General features: G+C 37.7%; 1 protein-coding gene and 2 pseudogenes across 1 annotated transcript; all 3 read right to left on the bottom strand.

Moving 5' to 3' along the window:
• Positions 1 to 9,026: 9,026 nt before the first annotated feature.
• On the bottom strand, positions 9,027 to 16,343 carry LOC145502058 (galactose-3-O-sulfotransferase 2-like; annotated as a pseudogene).
• Positions 16,344 to 20,337: 3,994 nt separating this feature from the next.
• On the bottom strand, positions 20,338 to 23,993 carry LOC145502059 (uncharacterized). The gene is made up of 4 exons (XM_081481354.1): positions 23,979 to 23,993; positions 23,118 to 23,405; positions 22,654 to 22,723; positions 20,338 to 21,010 (listed from the first exon to the last, which is right to left on the bottom strand). The coding sequence occupies exons 1-4, from the start codon at positions 23,991 to 23,993 to the stop codon at positions 20,355 to 20,357; spliced, it is 1,029 nt and encodes a 342-aa protein (XP_081337480.1). The 3' UTR covers positions 20,338 to 20,354.
• A 76-nt stretch (positions 23,994 to 24,069) lies between these two features.
• Positions 24,070 to 24,726, bottom strand: LOC145502060 (uncharacterized; annotated as a pseudogene).
• Between the last annotated feature and the right edge of the window lie 2,001 nt (positions 24,727 to 26,727).

Here is a 26,727-nt window from a genome sequence, read left to right on the forward strand (position 1 = left end):
TTGGGTGCAAAATAATTAAATTTCGAAGACATGTATTTCATTCAGTTAAAAGTACTTCGTGAAAATAATTAATTTTCACTATGTGCGAAACCTTCAAATAGATTAAGCTTCTGGTGGTTGAATCGCAGAAGGATGGTCTACAGATTCCTGTAAAAATTTCTTTGGGCAAATGATTGTGAGCGACGCGAGAGCTTTTCAAAGTACGTTAAAAATGCAAATATTTGACCATCCGTCGTCAAATTTCAATTAACGGGTTAGACGTATATTTTAGCATGCGCCACATGACTTGACCTATGTTAAGTTGAAATAGACACAGAGCTGATAATTTCGATAATGTTCTAACCTCATTTGCTGTAAAAGGCAGGTCCAAAGCCGATTTGACGTGTTTCTCTCACCATTCGTCGCACGTAAAGCAAGAAGTTTGCTTTTGTTTACATAACGTCCGATGTACGTCGCCAACTGTCAACTTATTTAATGGTCGAATACCATGAATCTGTGACCCTCTTTCGACACATATGACCATCACTGCATCTAAGCCAAAAACGGCTAAGTCATTTGTAGATAGTTGCTTGCTTTGCGCTACACCAAAATATTACGTTTAATCATCATAGTTTGAATCCTCGCTTACAGCGGTTCCTTGTTCGTCACGCAATGCTGTCATCCCATTTTAGGGGGTAGGGGTAGGACAATTTCTATCCTAATACTAATCCTTAGGCTCCGTAAGGCTTGGAACCAGTGGGAGCACACAATCGTGTTGAGTAGGAAGAGGTTAAATTAAGAAATGAAAAGAATGAATAGTTTACCATTGCCCCTGTTGTTATCTTTTACTCGACCACCGCTACCTATATGCCCTGCGAAATACTGTAACGCTTGACTCATACCTAGGTCTTTTCGCGCTGTGCAATTATTTTTGGTTTACATGTAATACAGTGGACTACCCTCGGGAAAATGGGTGTTGACCGCTTAATGGGGCTAGCCACTTAAATAGAGGTTGGTGTACCTTAAATATTTAATTTTTCACTATCGGGTTATAAATTTCTTGGTGAACATGGAGTCAATTCAAGACAATCATGATAGACGTGTATTTGAATTATAACTCGTCATCCACCTTCAATTTTAGACTCTTATCTGCCATCGCCCTTTCCAAAATAATTTTTTTGAATTTTAGGTGGCCGCTTAATAGGGGTAAAGACAATAATGAAACCCTTATCGGAAGGCCCAAATGGTGGCCGCGGAGGTAACCGGTCAATAGGTGTTTTATTTACAATATTTTACTGACAATAAGTTTGGCTGTATTGACAACAGTCCTCTATTTTCTGTTACAAACATACCAATGCCCCCACTAAGCAAAGAAAATACGCCAAATAAAATAGCATGGCCAGGGCTATTTAGTCACCTAATTACTAATTAAATTTAGTCTGTTTTTCTCACGAATTACACTCGTTGTGATTTCATATTTTTATTTCAGCTAGTTCTTGCTTCATTGGTCTACAATTTGTTTATGACGATTTCTTTTTTAAATTCTAGTGAGTACAGCCACTAGCTTTATCAGCTGTTGTCTGAAACATCAGAACGTACAGCAAACGTGATTTGGACCGAGGCCACGTACAATATAGAATACGATTCTTTAAGTATACACATATTATTACATATATGAACAAACAGATGAACAATGACTAAATTGTTTCACTTATCCTGAGAGTGCTCTATACAAAATAGATCAAAATGTGCAGCATATGCCGTGACAGCATTGCGTGACGAACAAATAACGGCTGTAAGATTGTGCTGCGCCGACACGCTTATCAGCAATGGTCAGCGATGCGATCGATCAAACGTAATATTTTGGCGCAGTGCAAAGCAAGCAGCTATCTACAAATGACTCAGCCGTTTTTGACTTAGATGCAGTGATGTTCATATGCACAGAAAGATGGTCACAGATTTATGGTATTCGACCAATAATAGGTTGACCGTAAGCGATGCACATCGGATGTTAACCTTGTGTAAACAAAAACAAACTTCTGCTTTGTGAACGACGAATGGTGAGAGATCGACTAGAAACACGTCAAATCGGCTTTCGACCTGCCTTTTACAACAAATAAGGTTAGGACATTATCGAGATTATCAGCTCTGCGTCTATTTCAACTTATTATAGGTCAAGTCGTGTGGCGCATGCTAAAATATATGTCTAACCCGTTAATTGAAATTTGACGACGGATGGTCAAATATGTGCGTTTTTGACGTACTTTGAAAAGCTCTCGCGTCGCTCACAATCATTTGCCCAAAGAAATTTTTACAGGAATCTGTAGACCATCCTTCTGCGATTCAACCACCAGAAGCTTAATCTATTTGAAGGTTTCGCACATGGTGAAAATTAATTATATTCACGAAGTACTTTTAAGTAAATGAAATACATGTCTTCGGAATTTAATTATTTTGCACCCAAAAAGACAACGCAACATTCCCTAAAATCAACCCAGTACACATTTAAACACTGCACAAAAATATTTGAGTGTTTTAAAGACGCAAGAATGATGTGGTTTTGCATGCGAGGCTCTTAAACTTGCTTAATAAAATGGTGCGTCAAATGACGATTTTAACGGAATTTGGTAATTTGCATATTTCTTTTAAATGAAAGGATATCTTGCCAAAAAAACTATCCAGTAGTTTTTGTCATGCCTTAGCCTATCTACCATAAGAATATGAGCGAAATCGATTTTTCGACCCTTGCCGCGAAATTAAGAATTTGTCTGATTCTTACAGGCAGGCACTCTTAAAAAGCTAAAAGATGAAATTCATGCTATGAAATGTCTCCGTCTTGTAAATATATTTTTTAATAATGAAATGACTTAAAAAGAGAAATGCTTCTTGGTTCTTGTACACTAAATACGTGACAATTTTATCAGTTTACTCACTTCTCGCGGGACGCGTAACACAAAGCATGTTATCGATAGCTTGCTTTACACAGCTAGTTACAACAATAAGGTTATTTACTGAGAGAAATGTGTGCATGGCTAGTAGTTTTTTTTTTTTTTTTTTTTGGCAGAACTACGGCGCTGAAACATAAGACCACAAAATAACGTAAAAAGATGACTGGAAATGTAAAGAAACAATTTGAAGCAAAAAGTGTGAAATGCATTGAAAAATTCACGATTGTAGTGGAAAGTGAACTTGTTTTACACTTTGCCTACCAAATTTCCACCAAACAACGCCGTTTTAACCCTTAAATTAGTTCTTTGGCTGCCATGGCGCTAAATAGGCCTAAGTTTGGTAAAAAAGCTTTTTTATTTTTTTTACTAAAAAGTTAGATTTCCCGAAGATTAGGTACAAAATTGCGCATTACAATCTCGTTCCCAGAACCTTCGTTTGTCAAAAGCAAATTCGTGTAGACTTAAAAGCATATATTGCAATAGCAACGAGCCTAAACAATGCAGAAACACATCGCAAATTACAGAAGTGTCAAACTCTACGAAGCGACATACAGATAACAACGGAAACTATGCATGATCAATAAATATTTCCCATAGCACGGTCTCACGGCTCAACTCTACTTAAAATTCCTGCTTATTACATAACATGAAGTGCCCTTCATAAACACGAGTGAAGCGACAAAAAAGGTCGATTGACCGAACAGAGAACGACAATTGTACAAATGTCACGAGCCGTAGAAGTCGTGTAGGCTTGTCAACCCCATTTTATATCGTCATTGAAAGCCATGGAATCAGCATATCTAAGCTATGATCAGAAATCCACTAAGCAACAGAGAACAAAGAAATGATGACTGTCAATAACATATTTTTTTGTTAATTTTGAACAGCTTGAACACGCTCGGAAGAACATCCTAAATGTGAAAAAATCGGACTTCGTTAAGGAATAAGGACACAGTGTCTGTAAGCACAAAAATGTTGCAATTAGATCTTTGAAGTGAAATGTTCTCTGCCAAATATTGTTTAAGTGGACCTATTAAGTGAATTTAGTCAACTGGTTAGGCTCCCCAGAAAACAAGTTCCCATTCAGCGACCATAGTTTCACGCGCCTTGCATGCAGCTGCAAGATGGCAGGATTCGATGTCCCGTGGATAGAAATCTTGATTTTTTTTTTTTTTTTTTAACTTCACACATTGATTTTTTGTTCATTTTTCGATAATGTGGAGATAACTGCAAATAAAATCTGTTTCTGGGAAGAAAAGTAGGGGTCACCGAACTTCCAAGATTTTTAAATCCAGGCAAAGCTAGAGCAATGACCATCTGCCTTATCATTGTTAATTCTATTACTTAACGCGCATGTGGGTTACACATTTTGAAATTGGGTCACACTTGGAAAAAAAGATGGTCACACTTGGACTTTGTTGTTTGAGCATCCTGTTCATGATATTTTGAAACTGCTATTCACTTGGAACTCGGCACAATACTCAAGAAAAATTCTCTGCTCAAAATGGCATGATTAATTTATATTAGGCTGGAGTAGTCAGGGTTTATTGAAAACAATTGCACTAATAATTATAAACTAATAACATAATAATTATAATAATAAGTTATTATTTTAAGAGGAGGCCTCCAATCACCTAGAGGTGATTTTCAGGAGGGTCCTGTAAAAAAAATAAGAGTCTAAAATATACATTTAATGTCTAAAATACAGAAGTAATAAAAGCTAAAAACGTGAGACTAAAACTAAGGTTTAAAACTAGAACTAGGATAAAAAATACTACTACTAGCTGAGATAAAAAGTGGTTAATTAAGTAAAAACTGTTTCAAAATTACTACAACTAAGTTTTAGTCATTTTTATAAGAAGAACTATTGAGTTTGTCTGTGACTGATCCCTCAGGCAATTTACGGTCGGCTCCCGATAACTCGAACCTTCAAGGCAAATTTAAAAAGGTTCCAGTCTTTGGGAGTTCAAGTTATCAGGGGTTGACAATAAAGGACCGAAAATAAGAAAAAAAAATCGTTGTTTACTATATTTCTACTTTCGTGTTTCTATTCATGCAGTGTTTATTTCAATCAAATTAACTATAGAAGTAACGTGAAACAGAACAAAGCAAAGCAAAGCAAAGCAACAGGAAATGGCTTCATTTACTGCGAACTTTGCGGGTTCCAAAAGGAATAACGTGGGGCTACTGCAATAGCTTTGTCGTTGCTGAACAGCCGCACTATTCATTTTCCCATCGCGTTTCATTCACAATTCAAGTCACAAGCACTGTACGTATATGCATGACTCACTGGACTCATTTTGTAAAATTTGAATAGGACATCTTTCGTACATGTTACCGGTGAGCTTTCAGCGTATCAAAAAACAGTTAATAGTACTTTTAAATTTCCGCAGAATTTAAAAAAATAAATAAAAGACACGAGACGCGTGAAGGTATTAAGAAAGTGAAATCTCTTTCGCTGTCCCTTCCCCGCTAGAGAACCAAAACAATTCGACAACCTGTTTTTCGAAATTGGTGACAATGAAAAATTAGCACCTTAGGTGGCTCGGGATAGTTTCCAGCGATTTCCAAGACTTAGATCTTATTTTACCATTCTTTATCACTTGTTGCCATAATCATGGTGTAAAATTATTGCTCAATCATTGGCGAACACGTTGTTATCATTTTCGTGAGACAATAAGTTACCATAGAGAAATATTTGACGCCTAATGACTGGTCCCGGGGGGAACAGTGAATTTTGTTTCACGATGATCTCAATGTTTCCCGAGACGAAGTTGAGGAAAACATTGAGATTCGAGGGAAACAAAATTCACTGTTCCCCAAGGGCCCATTCATTAAATTGATTTGTTATATAGCGAAACATAACAAAAGCAAATTTTGAAAAAAGCGCTGAGATTCAAACATAAGGCCACCTTCAATGCACCCTCTGATGACACACAACAGCCGTCAACATTTCGCTGGTAACAGTGAACTTTTTCCCGATCGACGTCATAGTTTTCACAATGTTTCATCGTTTTCATTGAGGTCAGTTTCATTGTTAGATACTCCAAAAAGAAACAGAAAAAACGTAGCCTCGGGTTTCACTTTCGTTCCAAAACACGCTTGTTTTGGCCATTTCAGGTTGCTGATTTGATTATTGCGTTGCCTTAGTGGTTTGTTAAAGCTGTCTAGTAGCACCCCTGTTCCTTCCTTCTAATAAGAAGTAAAATTTAAAAAAGAAGTTGACTCAGATTTGTCACGTCATTCTCAGATGTTGTTCGTAGTGTCACAACAGCTGTTCTGCCTTTTTTCTTTTCTCATTTATATTATTTGGAATAATTATAAGCGACACAGTCTTACAATGTCTTCTTTCCACCAGCAGTGTTAGAGGGAGTAAAAATTAATCCAGTGATAGATCAGATGAAATAGGCGAAAATTACTATATACATAGGGGGATCCTAGTATTCATTTAATAAGCAAATTACGTTTCGTTTTCGGTTATTAGGTAATAAATGAGATCGTAGGGACTCTGCCAGACGAGATTACGTCACACCCAAGTCTCTACGATTTTCCCAAGGTCCGTATTGACGGATTGCAATTTACAACGAGAGGGTTTCTGGATTGGGGTGATACAATCCAGGTCCCAGTTGTTGGAAGGCTGGATAACACTACCCAGTGGATAAGTGTTAACAAAACAAACCACCCTATCCACTGGATGGTAATTTATCCGGTAGGTAACGTTATTCACGTGAAAAACGCCAAGTTTAATAATCAGGGAAAATTCTAGCTTGATGAAACAAATATAGCGAGAAATATGGCTGCCTAATCATAAATCTACTTTTCATTTCTGATCCAGGCCTTGAACTGCTTGAGTCGTAAAATTAAGCAATAATTTTGCTTGCGTTGTGTCAAAATTCAAATAATTTCCCTCGTTTTTTCTTTTTTTTTTAACTATATAGAATTTTTCGCTTGATTACCCGTATAAAATTTCGGAGATATTTCAGCAATGAGTCAAAATTCTAGCCCATTTCTCGGGTATCAGCTAAGACCAGTTGACATAGAGGGCATCAGAGCTTAGCTATATGCTAAAAAGCGCGCTCTTTCTCAGCTGAAAGTTAAAATAAGGGTGCAAGGATAGGTTTGTAACAGATAAAAAGGTTCATTTTGGGCCACTTGTTATCTTTGCTTTTCTTTCCAATTCGCGAAACTTCATGGCTGTCTTCCTCTTCCTTAAGATAATGGCTTTGACGATGATAAATTTCTGTTTACATTCGTTAGCTTTGCTATAACTGCTAAGGGAAAAACTGAATTCAACACACAGGTTTAGATGAGAAACATGTGATATATGTCCGTTCCCAATTTTTCTTCTTTTTGCCAATGATTTTTTTTTTGCCTAGTTGTCTGAAGCCTTCTTTTGTTCTAATGGATCGATACACAATTTTATGGCTTTCGTCAAGGTGGCTAATCCATTTAAACACAGGAAAAACAATCAGGCTTGAACGAGATCCCGTTCAAGCATATTTTTTCCTGTTTCATTTTCACAGCTGCTTGAGTTGTGAATAAGACTGCGATGATTATGGAGGCTAATCCATTTTAACACATGGAAAAAACAAAACAAAACAAAACAAAACAAAACGAAACACAATCAGGCTTGAATTGGAACGGGATCCCGTTGAAGCATATATTTATTTCCAGCTTTATTTTCACAGCCGCCTGAGTTGTGAATAAAACTGCGATGATTATGCATCTCTTTATATCTTTCTACGCAGTTCAAATATACGATATTTCGTATATCACTGGAATTACTCCTGACCATTTCGGTCTTCAATGTCTCTTCAGATCACAAGAAAATTCTCGAGATGTTTTTTGGCCTTCTCATATTCACTCAACCATATTTCCAATGTTCCAAAACCTTGGTAAAATCAATCTTGTCTTTTTTGTTCTAAAATGTGTTTCTGGATGACAGGTTATTTTTCAAGATACTCTAGTCTTCCAGGTAGAAACATTTCCAGCACACATTAAGACTACTCATAGGTTAACCAAACGACAAAACAACACGGAAGAGAACTCACTTGGAGAGACCCTCCTTAAAACAATATACACAGCAAACAAACAAACAAAAAAACAAAAGACTGAGCTCAAAATTTTCGACAGCCCAGATATGCGTGAAAAAAGGTTTTCTGCTCAGACAAAACTGTTTTCTTGTCACTTGCTTCTTTTCAAAAAAGCAGTTCACGGCAACCGATTTGTTACTCTCCATATTACCATTCCGCAGTTCAAAATGTGCACTCCTCTAGTTCTACTCGAGTTGGAATTCTTCTCTTCATCTCGGAAAGTCATTAACTACAAAAACATATGGCGCAAATTTAACGCCTATTCCAACCAAGTATTGCCTTACTTCGTGTAGCCTGTATATAATCAGCCAACTGGTCTGCCTCCAGCCAGTTAAGAATTTGAACTATGTTATTTTAGTCTCTTTGTATTACTTGTTTCAGCGTTTTAAAACATTTTTTCTGGAGTAAAAGCCCCGTTGAGAATTGGTATTTGTTTTTAAATTTTTACAATTCAATTTTCCCAATGTACATGTAGCGTTGATTCTTCTTCTTGCTTAATTGTCACCCTTCTTGTTTGCGAGATTTCATTGGTACGTAAAAGCGGCTTGCATTCTGGGCCCCGTTTCTCGTAGGAACCGAAAAGTTTTCGCACCCGAAAAGCCGTAAAAAAATCTCAAACCTTATGACTGCAGAGCTGTTTTTTTTTTTCACCTATTCTTAATACGAACAGAGTTCCTTTCATAGCAAAAGTCTCAGGCGTATACACCTACATGTCTTTAATTAAATACTGATTAACTAAAAATGGCTTTTCGGGGCCCGAAAAGTTTCTGGGGTTTTCGAGAAACGGGTCCCTGGTTATAAAGTTTATCTTTATCTTTATTTCGAATTTTTCCTTCAACAGACATGCATTTACTTAATACATTCTGATACTATAGGATATCATTTTTTAAATACAAATATCAGATCTTCCCTGTCGCTTGGAGAACTACTGAAGTGTCAAATTCTCAAAATCCCGTAGTTTAGCTAAGTACTACAATTATTACTTACATTCTATTACCTTAGAAAATTATAATGTTGAGGCTTTCACCATATAACTTTGATCTGCGATATTCCATGTTTACATCCCTGTTTCTTTCGTTTTGTTTCAAGAGTGTATTTCTCTTCAATGATACAAAGAATTACTTCCTAGTTTATTTTCTCCTTATCCCACCACCCCTCCTCCCTCCCAAACCCCTACTCCGCCCTTGCCGGCTAGCCTTGTGTCGATTATATTCTTGTTTTCTACCTCTTTTTCCCCGCTTCTCCACATTTCCACTAAAAAGACCTTCTAGTACAGTCGTTTTGGATGCAGGAGCATAATTAAGCTCAATCGCCACATCCCAGCTACTCATTTCTTCAGCCTTCTCTTCCTTTGCCGCCGCTGTACTAAGACTTGCTAATCTCATTGACCATTTTCTTCTTAACTGCGCTAGATATGAATTTTCACTTCTAGTCATTCTTTCGCACTGCTCTCTTGTTTCTGCCCTCAAGTTCTGCTTTAAAGAAACCGCCTTGACGTACTTGTTACTATATTGTCGTTGAAGAATTGTTCCATTTGTCAAGCATAAGCGGCTCACTTGTACCAAAATGTTTGGTCAAAGTACCGGAACAATAACTCATCGGCTGCGTTCCATCGCTTGATATTGTCTTTAACTTGGTAAGTCAAACCGACAGCTCTCTCTTTGTCTTGTCTCTCGGTAGATTTAAAATAAAGAATATCATCTAATTCCCAGCAAAGCAAGCGTTTTAGCAACACGACTGACTCATCGAAGTAATCTGTGATCATAACCAAGTCAAACTCCTTATCCAAAAATGCAGTGTAATTATTGATAGCTGTAACATTCTGGTGAAATTTGTAGGCCAATCCTAAATCGAATGACCTGGGATTTCGGGCCAAGCGCGTAGATGCTGTTTTGAAAATGTCTTCAAATTCGATACCAGTGCTAAGGGATGTTTCTAATTAAAGCACTTCTGGGATCTCTGCCAAAGCCACAAATTTCGCCCAATTCCATATAGTTAAAAACCGACTCGTACTGATCCACAGGGTTTCGGAGATTCGTCACGTATTTGGCAGTCGCCTTTGGAAAGAGATAATTCATCGGTTTTTGATTGTACCTGGTGTGACTGCAAAGAAAGTTCGGTCGAGGTCTCGCTAAAGGCAACGAAAAAGACACCTGAAAGCGACGAGGCAAGCCAATCAGCGTGTCTTGACCAAGCACAAAGGTAAGATTCCGTGAGTCGCCATAACGGAAAAAGATATTGGCGATTGAGGTGGAACCTGTTTTGTGCGTCTTGAGAAAGAGGACGTGTTGTATGGGAGAGCACGTGTTTGCACTTGTTCCACCGCTGTTTGTGTTTGCTACTGTTTCTTGTTGCCTGTTAAAACAAAATAAACTTGGTTGAAGAGTTTATGGTTGATAATGTTTTAATTCTGCTTCCAAAGAACACAGGTCATTTCTATTCATGAGCTATCCATGGTTATCGTACTGGACTTGAATAGCTATGCTATTGGGATTTTTGTAAATAGAAAAGGCGATATGATGCATTATTAAATTTTCAACCTCGGATAATGCAATTCTAGCCTTCTGATTGGTTCACTGGATCTCGGTTACCAGCCATTACACCTGCGTTTGACCTTATCTGGAAATGAATGCGGTAAATGTCGTTCGGCATAAACTTTTTCGCGGGAAGCCAAGTTTCGTCCCCCAAAAAAATGGATGAAAAAAGCAGATTCGATGAGCTATCTACAGAAGAAATACAGGAAATTATGGACAATGCCGCCTCAGTAACAACAAAAAGGCCACAAAGTTCGAGATTAGATTATTTAACGGTCCCCTTAAAAGTTACAAAATTAAAATATGACCGTCGAGATTTTACGCATTCATGAAGATTACGTAACAAAAACAATGTTTACCCTAACAGAATGGCTTACTCGTCCTGGTGGCATCAAATTTTCCACATCGATATAAGAAATGTCAAAAGAAGAACTGAATGTTTGTTTGAAGTGTTGTTACACTTCTGCGAGGAAGAAAGATGGCACGTATTACAAAACTTCATCCATGAAATCCAGAAGAGCCGTCATTGATCATTTCCTTCGCACGCCGCCGCACAACAAACCGTTTTCCACTATCTCTGACCAGGCAAATGAATTATTTGAGCATTTGTAAAAGACCTCAGGAAAACAGGCATCATTGCCTCAGGAAAACAGGTATCATTGCTCATTTCTAATGAGCAGATGAGGAAACTGTTCGACTTAAGCGAGCTCGGATCGGTCGAGAGTAAAAATCCCGCACAGCTACAGAGGACAACCTAGTTTTATCTCGATCTCTTTTTGGCCAGGAGGACGAGAGAATCAACGACAGCTAGCGCCAACAATTCTGTCCTTGCGAAAAACACCTCAAGGAGTTGAGTGTTTTGAGCTGAACCGAAGTAAGCCCGGTTCTTTACCAGCCACGAAAAACCACCAGGGTGGCCTCGGATATTCTGAAGGTGAATGTGACGCTCGGATAGTTTCTGTCCCTGACTCTGAATCTGACCAACAATCAGCTCCACACTGACAGCTCGAAATGCCAAGGCTTTGAAAGCACGGAAATCCTGAAAGAGGTCTTGTCGAGCATAATTTTGGCACAACGTCTGTGTCACATGGCGATCAAAGTTTTCCGCAGCATTATTACAACGGCAATGTGCAAGTGCACAAGTATTCGGCTCTTCTCCATGACTCGAACTTGAACGCTTTTCAAACCTTCTGACCAAGGTTATATCTCCTTCATGTGGTAGATGTTCCTTGAATTCTATTTGATTGCAAATTCGCTTGCTTCGCTTTCAAATTTTTCATTCAACTAATTTTACAAACGACGCGCATGTCATGTGATTTCCCCCTTGTTGTTGTTTTTGCCACATCGACTTCCGGTCGCTTAGTAAAATTAAAGTCCAATAAAGTTAAGCTATAATTTTCAAGTATACAAACTCACCGAATTTAATAAAACAATTATTCCATTCGTGCTTGTTGGATATGAGATTGGTTATAGTCAACTCGTTGGCTATTTACCATCTCATACCCAACGCGCGCTCATGGAATAATTGTTAAATATCTTCAAAACTATAAGAAGTCGTATTAAGTGATTTACTTAGGTGATGAAATATATTTAACTGGTTTGTTAGTTTGAAAGTAATAATTTTATAATTAATGATTCAAATTTATTATACATAATTTGTAATCTGATTATTAATTCACCCCTTTTTCTTTTCTGTTCGCAAAACGCTGAAATGGTTAATAATAGTGTATTGGTCTTACTTCACATAGATATCAGTGCATTTGAGTTTTGAACTATAGGCAGTAACAACCATGAATGCAATATGCAATATACGTTTCACTATAGTCAAGAAGGGAACAGAAAACTGCATCGGCAAGATCCCAGGCAATATTAGAATAACAGAGCTACAGAAGACCGTCCTCCTTGGAATTACTCACATACTTAGGAGGACTCTATCCATCAAGTAATCCAGCAGACTTATGACTGCCCTAGGCTCACGGATCGAACTGGGCTCCATAAGTTAAAAGCGGCAAGACTTTAAGGACTTATAATAATAATAATAATAATAATAATAATAATAATGATAATAACAATAATAGTAATAATAATAATAATAATAATAATAATACAATTGTGAATAACTACTGTATGTTCAGGGACCAAACGGTTCAAACCTACGTTTATTTATTTTTCTAGTACTCAACTCATTCATCACCTTCACAGAAATTAAAACCTAATTAAAAACCCACATGGCCTAAATTGCCAATGAGTACTCCCAAAATAAAAGAACCTATTTTGCCAGACTTCAAAAGATGTTGCTCCTTGCAAGCTGGTTTTTGCTGTATTTAAGATGCAATATGCCAATATGTTAAACTAAACGAGTAGTGATTGAACAAAACAACATTCAATTCTTGATCATTGTAATGCTGTGTACATCACACAAAGATCCTTTTGGCCATATTTTGCATCAGAAACCAAGCAGACAGGTTAAACAAATATCAGCTGTATTCAAACAAGAACCAGAAAACGGTGGCTTTTGAAATATATTTCTTATATATATATGTTTCAGTGAAATGAATTTTTGTGTCTTTTAACAATAAAACTTTGGTGGAAATCACGCTTGCCTATTGAACCGAATACAGAAAACTCCTTCCGAAACAACTTGTTTGACAATATTTACTGGACCAATGGCCACCTTCCCCTTCATTGCACATTGGAACATCTCAAGTTATTGATGTTTCTTTTAGCTGCTTGTAAATTGTGTTTTTTCCCCTATGGCCGTGACTTGAAACTCTTCTGAATGGATCCTTATTAAGGGCTGCAAAAATCGCTAAATAGCTGATAATCAAAAGTTAGGGGAGACAAATTACTTTTTTTTGGTGCTATTTAGGGGTTTTGGATTTATAACGTTGAATAATAATATACATGAAAAAATTACTCAATTCTGATTGGCTGAGAGCAGTGCAGTTTAAGTGTAACACCAGTGCAAAAAGAGTAACAACAGTGCAAAACGTTATCGCCAGTGCAAATTACACATCGTAATTCTGGATTATGATTGGCTGAAAGACAATAGGAAATTTTCTAAGTCAATGATATCACGAAAAATGATGAGGTCAATTTTGAGCGGAAACTTTGAAAAAAGTTTTCTCAAGTGAAAAAAAAAAAAAAAAATGGCTTCAAAAAAGATATTCGGACACTTTCTCCACGCAAATTGTTTCATGTTTATATTATCAATAACTAATCATACAGTTTTTCTCGTTCAATTTGGAAATAATTTCCACTCGTGAGTTTTTCAAAAAGCTGAAATTGCACTCGCCGAAGCGGCTCCTGCAATTTCGGCTTTTTGAAAAACTCACTTGTGCAAATTAATTCCAAATTGAACTCGAAACCGCATGATTACCTACACTTACAGTCAATGTCAACAGAAACTACATAAATGATTTTGTTCAGTCCCGCCACTCCTTAAGTCACGTCAAGTCATGTCATCTTCATTTAGGCAGAGTAACCCCATCAGTCATAGGCTGGTATCAAAAGGGGCCCGGCGTAAAATTAAGACTACATGATAACAAATTCAGAATTTAAAAATTACTGCAAAGTTATGTACAAGGAGTTTAAAAATTGAATAAAAAGGAAATTACATATCTATGAAGTATAATTTTTTTAGATAAATACAATAAAAGAGAACAATCAAAGTTTATCTAAGTATTATATTGGTGTAAAACTAAGGGCTAAAATAAAAACTAAGAGAATTCTTAAAAATGGAAAGCCACGTGGCTTCTTTTACTGATGTGAGTACATCATTAAAAAGAACCGCGCCTGAAAATCTTAGTCTAGATCTGCATTATTTTTTCATGGTTTTTCATTCTCTTCAATTCCTTTCACTCCACACACAGGTTGCACCTTCAGTTTCTTCTAGTTACGTTGAAGCGTCCGTTGGTTTGCCGGTTTACTGATTTTCCAATTTTCTAGCCAGCATTTTAGAAACGGGAGTTAAATGTCAGCGCTTCTGCACGCATTGCGTGCGGTTTAATTTTGCCTTCCCAGAACACAGTCCTTAATCTTGGGCGTCCTCTGCTTTCAACCTATTTTGACATTTTTTTGTCGAATTTCTGCATTTTCTGCGCCATTTTGAATGACGTCATACGTCATACGTCATATGTGCAAAAGACTATCACGCACCTTGTGGTTTTCGTAGTAGTCGGGGCAAGTCTGAGCATTCTAAAGCTAGGGACTACCGCGTAGTTTAAAGTTTATTTGATATATTCGGGAACACGACTTTGAATCGCCTTCGCTTTGGGATGTTAACCATGAACAGCTATATTTCTTTGGCTGTAGTTTAATTGCATTTGTTAATTAGTTCCAGTCGCGACAGATTGCTCAGTCTTTATCGGGTCGAATATTGATCGCTCGAATATGGTTTGGAATCGGTGCCGGAAAAGTAGCCTTAAGGCAAGATCCATATGAGTAAGCCTGAATCAATGAACGGCAATGTGAAAATAGTGTCTATAGTTTTATTCACCAGGGGAAATATTCGAATCAGTTACACGAAGTTTGCTTACGATAAACAAGGACGCGATCGCAAATATTTGCCTATATTTGTGCTTCCAGCGTAGAAAATTGTACGTGAAAATATTTACTTTTACAAATTAGCTTTTATGCTTAAACAAATTACCAGTTAATGTGAAAATATTTAGCACGAAATAATGTCAATAATTTTGAGACACCTCAGTTCAAATCACCTAATTAACGCTGACGATCACTCTATATACGCAAATTAGTTCGACCAACTTATGCGATATATAGACAAATACTAATAATAATCAAAGATTAAGAGTGCGTTCGCCAATTCGACGCCGTCACTTTAATATAAATACCCTAAATGATTTCACTACCTGACTTTCAACCTCTTTCTATTGCCAAAGTCAACATTTTTCATCAACAACCGAGGTTTTACAGGCAGATATATCATAGTGTCAAAGTCCATGCCAGTGAAGAGAATCCCTGTGTAAACTACGATTTGTTGCTACGTTGCGTGCGGCGCCAGTTTCCGCTTAGCCTCACAAAAATATTGACATTATTTCGTACTAAATATTTTCACATTAACTGGTAATTTGCTTCTTTTTTTTTTTTTTTTTTTTTTTCTCTGCACTATCGACTTGAAGGCGACTCGTAAGGTCCTGTCCACACGTATCCGGATATTTTTGAATCCGCAACTTTTTCTTTCGGGATTCAAAAATTTCTCCGTCTACACGTGGCGTATTGAAATCGAATTCGCCTGTCCATAACCATCCGATGGTATCCAGATTCACCCTAGAGAAACTAAACCTACACGTTGTGCCGCCATATTGGTTTACTGTTCGGTAAGAGACTGGACATGATTTGGCTACGTCATCGGATTTGAAAATATCCGGATTTACCGTCCACACAGATTCGTTACGGATTTATTTTTTTCACTCTGCAGAGTGGATTGAAAAATATTTGGATTGGCTGCCGAATTCGCCGGATGCGTGGGGACAAAAGTAGTATCTGGAAATAAAAAGTTGCGGAATCAAGAATATCCGGGTACGTGTGGACGAGGCCTAAGACACCAAAAAATGAGAAAGACCTTTTGATCTGATTAAGATAAAAAACATAATGTTAACTTACTCTTCTGTCACCATAGGATAGCGCGCTGTTTTCCTAATGTAGCTGAGTTCGTGAGTAAAAGACGCTATAAACAGAAGGCTTATAGCGCACGTGGATAAAGCAAGAAGTCTTCTCGAATGACTGAACCGTCTCACGTCCAAGCTCCAGACACGAACAGACGACATTGTTACGAAATTAAGCCGAAGACGTAGGACCACAACTTCATCAGTAATATTAGTTACTGTTGCGTGTCACCCTCATAAAACGAAGTCTCTTACTTACTTACTTACTTACTTACTTACTTACCAGAGGGCTTTGTCTCGCTGCAGGGAGGAAGCCGCTTAACGACAACTCTAAGAAGCGAACATCGAACCGTCTGCCGAACCGTCTGGTCATGATAACAATGGTGTCGCTACGTGTCCTAATAGTCATTTATAACTCTTCAAACCAAATTTTGACTAGTGGACATATTTGAGTGGGATTTGTTATGAAACTAAGGCAATCGAGAATGGAAAGGCTTTGGAGTGTTATAGAGAAAACTGGGCAGGACCAAAGGACCGAGATCGTCGGGCCGTTTACCTTCATCTTTTCACAGTGTAAAGGCTATCCAAACAGATTGAAAACCACGACATTTGAAGAGGTAGGCGTTTGCGTTTTTCTTCGAAATGTATCACCACATCATAATTTTGGCCTCTCAGGCGGTTTAAAATTTGAGTTTAATTAAAATGGCGAGATATCGGGCAACTTTAGGTGAGCCTGAAAGATACCTCGTACAAATTCCTTAAACTCTGCATTTTATATTTACACGGACATCTTTTTGATAGTCTTTTACACTGTTATCAATATCCAGTTTAGTTAAAACTGGTATCTACACGCAAATCGGAGCAATTGATCTCGCAAAGTCCAATAAAAATCATTAGCCAGAAATATTCAACGTCCAACTTTTAGCAAAGAATATCACGTTATTTCGATCTTCTGCGATTTGTATTCATGATTTACAGAATAAAGACCTGATTGATGATTTTATGTATCTTCCAGTTAGTACGCGCACTGTGATTGGTCAATTTAGCTGGCCGTACTCTCCCGTGCGGCCCGCTAAAATTTATATTTGTCGCCAAAGGAAATACGAGAATTAAAATAATTTCACTAGTGGCCCAAGAATATCCACAAAAAACCAAATGATATAGAAAAGGAAAAAAAGAAAACAAAGTTACAGCTGGCTTAAATGCCAAAAATAAAAACAAATTTATGTAATAGATTCAGTTAAAAAAAAACTAAATGAAATCGAAATGTCGTCTTGGACGGGAATACAGTACTGTGTTAACAACTTTCCTTCCTTTTTTAACGATCTATTTCATTATTTCGTTTTATTTTTGACTGCCTTCAAATCAGTTCAGTATCAGTCCTTGTTACTGTAGATATTCTTGAGTTACCATCCCAATTATCGGATACTGACTACATTTATTTAGTTATCTATTTATTTTATTGTTATTATTATTTTGGCAGGGTCGATGAAAATAATTTGTAGCGAATTTCGTTGCATCCAAGGGGTTTTGAGCTGAATATTGACAGGAGCAACATTAAATTAGTCTTGTTGAAAGTAAAAGTTTCAGTGTAATACCCGCAACAGGCACATTACGTAGACGTTTAATATCAGATTGAATAACTAAAGGTATTATGCGTGTTAAGTTGCAATTACCTTAGTTGAATATGAAAAAAAAGTCGTCAAAGTAATTGCGAACTGGCGCTAATTTTCCAACTTTCTTATGTAAACATGGCTATGTAAAACTAGGATGGCAATAAACTGAAAAAAAAAAAACACGGTGTACTAACCTGCGACTATACAAACGACAACATCGTACGCAGAAAGATTTCCTATGGCAGTCCTGACATAGCAGCGATTACACCCAGCTGGAAGCGTAGAGCAAGAAAGTTTTTTTTCATAACCTGTATTTTCTCATTATGGCCCTATTTTACACGAGGAGAGAAAAGAAAGATGATGATTTATTACATAAACATCAAGGAAATGCTAGGTTAGCTTTCGCGTGAAAACATGATATTTTCACACGTAAAAATAACATGCATTTTCACTTGTGAAAAGAACGCGTTGATACGGTATATAACATAATAAATCGCGCCTTTAGCTATGACAGTTAAATAATTCGAGCGTTATTTTATTGGTGTTTATATGTAACAAATAGAAAATTACATGGCCGCTAGGCCGCTTCGTTTGGCTGGAGATATTTCTAACTGATGATTTTTATTGGACTTTGCGAGATCTATTAATCCGATTTTCCTGTAGCTAGCAATTTTAACTAAACTGGATATTGATAACAGTTTAAAATAATATCCGAAAAATGTTTTCTGTGGAAATAAGCCGCCGCAATTTTGAAAAACGACTCGTTAAAAATGGCTAAAATCTAGGTCGCGCTAATTAACGATCTGGCAGCGATATTTGACACCTTGTCAAGACCGTAGAATTAAAGCAAAAGGCATAGGTTAATCAATCTCAGTCAACTAACAAGGGGCCAAATAGTACAAAAAAAATAAAGAGGATCGAGCTTCGGGACTATACGAAGTATCTTTTAGTGTCACTTAAAGTTGCCCGAAATTTGGGCTATTTTAAACCTCTAGAAAGGCCAAAATCATGTTGCGATGATCTCTCAACGAAATACGAACGCCTGCCTCGGCAAATGTCACGGTTATTAACCTTTTCGGAGAGTTTTTATACCTTGAAAAGATGAAGGCCGGGTAAAGGGCCGGCCTCGACCTTTTGGTCCTGCCCGGTTTTCTCTGACAATGACACTTAACCTCGTATACATTGGTGCCACGTAAAATTGGTGTATCTGGTTTTACAGGTGCCATGTCTCCGACATTTAATTTATACGAGAGCTGTTATTTCGCACGGTAATTTTTTGGTGTTCGTTAATCGAAATCTATATTCGTGAAACTGCAAACAGAACAGTTTCTCTGAAATTAGTCGAGGAAAAGACAGACAAGCTTTTTTTTCTTTTTATCTTAGGGGAATTATTAGTTCCTATTATTGGACAACTACAACAACAACAATAGCAACAACATTTTTCTTTTTCTCAATACAATCTGAAAAATATTATTACGAGCGCAGCGAGTGAGCTAATATTGCTTTCAACAGGTGAAATTTTGATACATGTATTGTTTTGAATAGAAATAATTTTATTTTTAGTATATAGATAGACGAACTGTTTACATTAACAAACGTATCAGTTTGCGGCCAGGTTTTAAGTTTTTCTATATTTTATCTATCTTTTTTTACTTTACGAAACTCCTATATTCAGTGAGTTCCCTTTTTATTTCAAAGTATCATCATTATCATCATCATCATCATCATCATCATATTCATCGTCATCGTCATCGTCATCGTCATCGTCATCGTCATCATCATTGTCATCGTCATGTCCTTTCCCTCAACTGGGAAATCGGACTTTATTGGCGATATATAGTACATGTATGGGCCAAAATTTTCATCTTGCTTTAAATTTATAGACTGGATTTAATTGACTATCGTAAAACCAAAAAATCACTATGGTAAATCAGAACGGGTACAGAGCTCAACCCATTGAGCAAATGAAGTATATGCAGCTGATATAAGCGCGGGAAAATGTAAGCGAGCAATTTACGATTAGTTTTTCTTTTTTTCTGACTCTCAAGTGCAAATTACTTTATTTTATTTTATTTCATTTTATTTTATTTTATTTTATTATTATTATGTTTTTTTGATAAACTATTATTTCAAATAAGACAGGACTATGTTGCAATAATTCAGCACATCTTATCGTGTTACGTTAAACTACATTTGACTTCATTACAGTACCTTACACTTTATTAGAAGTAAATTGCAACGTTTTGATTGGTATACCATGGATTAAAATCCGACGGTCACTTGTCATTTCCCAGCAACCACACGAGCCTTTAGGTAAGTGTGTGTATCAAGAGAATAAAAGTGACAAGTGGGACATCCCATGCTATATACTACGAGCTGCATAACTATCTTATACCGTGGCATAGAAAATACTGTGGCCAACACAATCCATGCGTCATACGGGCTTCGCATACTAGGAAGCCGGGTTGGATGCAATAACGTCGAATATACAACGGTTTTCCCGCAGTCTGATTAGCTTATTTTCTATAGCATTGTATAAATATACATATGTTCTTAACTAGCGAACGAAAATACTCCCATGTGGATTAATCACATTTTTCAAGTTGTTTTCCTGGCTTAATCCACATGGATCATGGATGGGCCAAAAATTCTTTAGACAACCATCAAAATGATAGAAAAGGCCTTCTGCTATGAATTTTGGTCCACAGGTTTCGCTCGGCGCAATGGTAAGCATGCGGGTACCTTCATAGAGACACGTGCCAGTTACGTTCCCTACCACCGCGCAGACGGCATTTCCTTGTCGCCAATCAACCAAGCTTCCCCCGAACGAATAGCAAGACAACCAGTTGTCAATGTTGCTTTTGATCAGTATCTCTGAACCAATTTTTTTCCAACGCGAGAAGTCCATGGCGTTGTAGTCTGTTTCACTCAGTGGAGTAGTTGTCGAGATGGGAACATCTACTCCCAGAGTCGCCGGCCAATTGGGTCTGGGTGTAACAGCGTTTGATTTATCTGTGAAGTGACTATAATTAGTGAATGTATAGCTCCACACTAGAGTCCAGCCTCCTCCGTCAGTGTTCATGTCACAGTAAGCCTGAAAAGCGTCGTTCTTAGATCCATAGCTTGGATCTATCCAATATACACCCGAAGCCAATAGTGGATTCCAATAGTTAAGTGACCTGCACGAGCTAAGGACGGGTGGTTGAGTAGTATCTATGGAGGGAATGCAGTGAAGTATGTCATTTATGCAGTGACGAAGGTTAAAGAGTTGTACACTTTGTCGAGTGATCTGAAAAGACCAAGACTTTAACGAGAATGTTTTTCACGAGGGTAAGCGGGAGGTTAAATTTCTCTTGTAGCGTAGGATCGGGGTTTAACTTTAATTACTGCTGTTGATGCAGTTATCGGCGGTTACGGTTTACTTTTTCGGTATCCATTCTGTAAGCGATTGTATTCAGATTTACGTGATAAAAGAGGATATTGTCGAGGAAAAGGTTGTTGTTATTCATCGTGGTAGATGCAATAATAAAGTGTATTATCGTTTGTCTCACGGTGTAGTCACTGAGATGTAGATCGCGACGTTTCGACTGCTTACTGCTAGTCGTCTTCAGGCGATAACGTCGACTGATTGAACGGTATCATTTATATCACAAAGGTCGGCTGTGATTGATGCATTTCGATCATCCTATTGTTCCATTGTTCCGGCGAGTAGCTGTTCCCTCAGTGGTCCGCTGTTGTACCGTTCTCCTGTTGTTGTGTTTCTTGATCGTGGGTATCCATATATAAATGATACCGTGCAATCAGTCGACCTTATCGCCTGAAGAAGACTAGCAGTAAGCAGTTGAAACGTCGCGATCTACATCTCAGTGACTACACCGTGAGACAAACGATAATACACTTTATTAAAGAGGATATTACACGGTGGGAAGAAGATATGAATTTTATGTTCGAGTGGCAAGAACAATATCTCAATAATGTGTGCAGCGAACGAGTAAGATATAAGGGAGTTTATAAGAACCTACGACGGGGATGCCGAAGGAAACATCGGTGAAAAAATGAATTTATACTTTAGCCACGAATCTCGCGATACTCTTTAGTCATTTAGTTTGTTCCTCTTTGTCTCTCCGAACTGAATATGGAAATCAGCGTAAACTTCGAAACATCAATCTTAAAAATTATCCTTCGTGGTTTACGTTCTCCAGAAAACCCGGAATTTGGTCATTTCACGTTGTTGGTTTGTAGAGGACGGCAAAGAAATGTACCAATAATTATAAGGCACAGCCATTGTTCTGCTCATTAGATGTTGCAGTTGTGGTTTTCTTAAACTCCCTAATGTTAGGGCCACAAGAACATAAAATTCATTTCTTCGAGCTAACGTGTAATGTTCTTTTCATTATACAGACATACTGATGACAGTGTTTTTGACGATTTTCCGCAAATTTCCGACCTCTTTCTGAAGATTTCCGCAAATTTTCCAGGTCACAGGAACGTTGCCGAATATTTTTGGAAAATTTCCGAAGATTAGCAAAGATTTCCGAAGTTTACCAAAGATTGCCCAAGACTTTCGAGGAAGACCTGAAGATGTTTCGATCATACACCAACGAATTTAAGTACAAATTAAGAGACAAACTTTATATCAGTGAAGTCATCGAAATCTCCATTGTTGAGGATATGGAAAATACCCGGATGTGGTTTTGTATGAATTTGACCAGTGGTATATTTTTCAGCAAAACACTGGTGTCTATATAATAAACAGAAATATTCTCAGAACGTACAGTAAATGAAATCTATGGAGGGGTTTGTAGAACTTATCGCATATAGAGAAGATATCTGAAATGCGCTAGGCCAGAGCTTACCAAGTGAAGTAGGAATTTCCTCAAAATCGTTCTCAAAATCATAGGATGGTGGAGGTTCTGCGGAAAGAACCTGAAAGAAATAAAAAACAGTCAAACAAACAAACAAACAAAAACGAAAACAAAAACAAACAAAAAAACAAACAAAAACAAATAAACACGAAAGTTACCGGTTAGCTGACTAACCGCTGTACTGCTGTAATCTGCAGTGCAAATTGACGTGCGCACGTGTTGGCAAGTTTTTCTCAGTCATTTAATAAATAAGAATCGTATGAAAGCTCGAGCACTTAAGGATTTGCGATACCCGTGAAATTTGAATGTTATTTCAAATATCACTCGTAATGTAAATCCTTCATTGCACTCGAATTTATACAATTACCTGTACTTATCACATTTATTTCCTCCCCAGCGGCAACCCCTGGAAAAAGCAATTAATTTAAAGTCTTCTTTGTTCCTGACTAACACACCTTTTCTACGTAGGAAGAACCTTTTTGTTTTAAAAGCCGGTCCGGATACATCTTTCTTGTTTCTCTGTGTAGTGAACAGGTCTCTCCACTCGTGATATAATTTGCACTTTTACAAGCGGCCTTCCTCGCACACATCTGGGAACAGGAAAACAACGAGTCGACCTTTCGAATCCAAAAAGCATCTTCATCTACGAAGAAAGAGTCTTCTTCGAATTCAAAGAAAACGCCAAACTCTTCTGTTTTGAGCATTGTTGTGAATGACAATATGGCAAGAACTGCGCTCAACACCTACGAAGGAAAAAAAAAAATGAAGAAAATAAAATAAGAGTCAAACTGGAAAAGTAATAAGACGCTAGACGAAAGAAAAAAAAAGGAGTTCGCAATACTTATAAAGGGTGATGTTATTGCTACTAATAATTACTTACCATTCTCCTATTTGTCAAGTGATATGTTTTTGTGGCGATGTCAAAGCTCAACTGAGGGGAAGTAATCTCTTGTTAGCTGTGTCAATTGGTTTGATGAATTTGCACTTCCTCAATAAACCAGTTTTGCTGGATTTTTCTTAATTCGTAATGACTTTATATTGTCCACTTTATGATTTTTTTCCCAAACTTTTAATGTATTTCCGCATTTAGAGGACGAATATCAAAGCAATGACATAAACAAAAAACGAGGCACTTAGACGAAACGACAGCTGGTATTTTGGTGATGATTCCCATTCTTTGAGTCAGAACTTTGAGATGGATTTCAAATTAGGATCTCAAGTTAGGGTTTTGAGTCCGGGACTCGTGTCGGGATCAGAAGTCTAAATTTCGAGCTGTGATCGACTAGTTTACACTTCTACTTACATTGGTTTTTAACCTTTTTTGAAATCATTTTTGGTCATTTTGGATGGTAAGTGAGTATGTATCGGGTATCTACAGTTTAAGAACCGTCTGTACCCAGATAACTGTTACGGTTCAGTTCTAATATAAATGTGCCCGTGTGGATCAACCACCTTTTTCACATGATTTCCCTTGCTTTTTTTTTTTCCACAAGGATCATGTGTGGGCCAGTTATCCCTTGTGTAACCGTCAAATTAGTAATACCTGTTTTCCGTCGTCTTAAATGTCGGTCCATAGTTCATCAGAGAAAAGATGAAAGGAGCCCGCTTACTCCTGCACGTATCAGTAACCAGTCTGACGATTTCGCAGTTTACACTTCCTCTTTCCCAATCAACCAAACTTCCGGTTTCTGGATCGCACTTCAACCAGTTGTTTACGTTGCTTTTGATAAGGACCTGTCTGACAAGTTGTTTCCACAGCGAGAAGTTTATGGCGTTGTAGTCTGTTTCGTTCAATGGAGGAGTTGTCGAAATAATAACATCCACCTTCGGGTTCGGTGGCCAATTTGGTCTTGGTGTGATTGCGTTTGACTTATTTTTAAAGTGATTGTATTTCGTGAAAGTATAGCTCCACACTAGAGTCCAGCCTCCTCCATCAGTTTCCATGTCACAGTAGGCCTTGAACGCGTTGATCTGGGAATCACCATCAGGGTCAATCCAATAAACACCAGACCGAGTATGAGGCGATTGGTTGAGGAGGGTCTCGCTTGAAGGAACTGCTGAAGATTAACCTCTCACCCAAGCACTGTCTAAATCGATAGACTTCCACAAGTGAACTGACACGTGCGTAGATTTGGGAGAGCTAAAAGTAGCACTTTTAAAAAGCTAGGTAAGCACATGGTTAAGATTCCTGGACCTAAAACAAGAGTGTAGCGTATCTCTAAACGCGCGAGAACATACAAGAGAAAAGAAAGTTGATAGGGGCGAGAACCTTTCCCGCAAGCACTGTCCAAATCGATAAACTTCCACAAGTGAAATATACGTGTTTAGATTTGGGGGAGGGCTAAAAGTAGCATCTTTAAAAAGTTAGGTAACCATTCGTTGGGATTCCCGCGCCTAAAACGCGAGTGTGGCGCATCTCTAAACGCACGAGAACTGACAAGAGAAAAGAAAGTTGATATGGTCGAGAATGTCCAACCCAAACACTCTCCAAATCAAGAGACTTTCAAAAGTGAAATACACATGTATAGATTTGAAAAAGGGACAAATCTAGCATTTTAAAAAAAGTCCAGTAAGCATAGTTTGAGATGCCGACTGCGAAATCGCGAGGGTGGCGCATCTTTAAACGCCCGAGAACTTACTAGAACTTACTAGAGAAATGATAGTTGATATGGGCTAGAATCTCACACCCAAGCACTGTCCAAATCGATAGACTTCCTCAAGTGAAATACACGTGTGTAGATTTGAGGGAGAGCTAAAAGTAGTATTTTAAAAAGTTAGGTAAGCATTGGTTAAGATTCCTGCACCTAACACGACTGCGGCGCATCTCTAAACATGCGAGAACATACAAGAGAAAAGCAAGTTGATAGGGGCGAGAATCTTTCCCCCGAGCACTGTCCAAATCAAGAGACTTACACAAATGAAATACACGTGTGTAGATTTGGGGGTGGGCTAAAAGAAGTACCTTTAAAAGGTTAGGTAAGCATTGGTTGGGATCCCCCACCTAAAATGCGAGTGTGGCACATCTCTAGACTTGCGAGAACTTACGGGAGAAAAGAAAGTTGATACGAGCGGAAATTTACAACCCAAATACTGTGCAAATCGATAGTTTTCCACCGGTGAAATACACGTATGTAGATTTGGGGGAGGGCTAAAAGTAACACCTTTAAAAAGTTAGGTAAGCATTGGTTGGGATCCCTGCACCTAAAACGTGAGTGTGGCGCATCTCTAAACGCGCGAGAACTTACGAGAAAAAAGAAAGTGGATATGGGCGAGAATCTCTCACCCAATGAGATGACGCAATTGACTTCTACTGTAAGTATCCTTTCCCAGTGGTTGCTGTTTGTTTGTTTGTTTGTTTTTTGTGTTTTTGTTTTTTAATTCCATGAGAACAGGGCTGTATTCTTCTAAGGCTGTAGGTGTAATTCGTAAAAGCACTGAGTTCTCATAAACCGTTTAGAAATCCCTCCTTCCAGTTCAAATTTATGTTTCTGGCACATGGGTGGCATGGGCACTTTATATGTAGACCGTGATGTAAAATTATATGATTATATATATATATATATATATATATATTCTATGATTAAACGTTCTTTTTTATGCGTTCCTGTTAAAAATGATGCAAAGTTGACAATTTTAGTCATTTCAATTTGAAGAAAAGGTCTTGTTAGTACCTTCTTGTTACTTGATGAAAATTTTGCGGGGTTTGTTTTACCAGGTCGCTTCATGACGCCTCCTGAAATAAGCAATACCTTCTCAAGTTGAATCGTCATCAGTTTATGGTACGTTATTCAGGTTATTGATTGGAAAAATAATTATACTTTTGAACCTTAGCTCCTCTAGTTTTTAGAGGGTGGGAGGTGGGCTGACCTTTATTCGGAGGTCGTTACTTACGGATTTTTACGATTCGTTGTGTGTACGAGCCATTGGCCAAGCCATTGGTAGCCGTGCATGGTCACCTAAAGCACTGACAATCTATAAATCTCAGCTCTATGTACTAAGTTTCTCCTCGCGCTTTTTTTTTTTTTTTTTTTTTTTTTTTGCCCTCGGCTGTGTAAGTGTGCGATA

This window comes from Orbicella franksi, chromosome 11 (genome assembly GCF_964199315.1).
Source record: "Orbicella franksi chromosome 11, jaOrbFran1.1, whole genome shotgun sequence".
Classification (NCBI taxonomy): Eukaryota; Metazoa; Cnidaria; class Anthozoa; order Scleractinia; family Merulinidae; genus Orbicella; species Orbicella franksi.

What these genes read in the sequence shown, in the direction of transcription:
- LOC145502059 (XM_081481354.1), bottom strand. An exon ending in GTTCTTCCTACGTAGAAAAG is followed by an intron (nt 22,724 to 23,117) that starts GTGTGTTAGTCA and finishes TATTTCTTTCAG; the next exon opens with GTTCTTTCCGCAGAACCTCC. An exon ending in GGAAATTCCTACTTCACTTG is followed by an intron (nt 21,011 to 22,653) that starts GTAAGCTCTGGC and finishes TTCCCTCCATAG; the next exon opens with ATACTACTCAACCACCCGTC.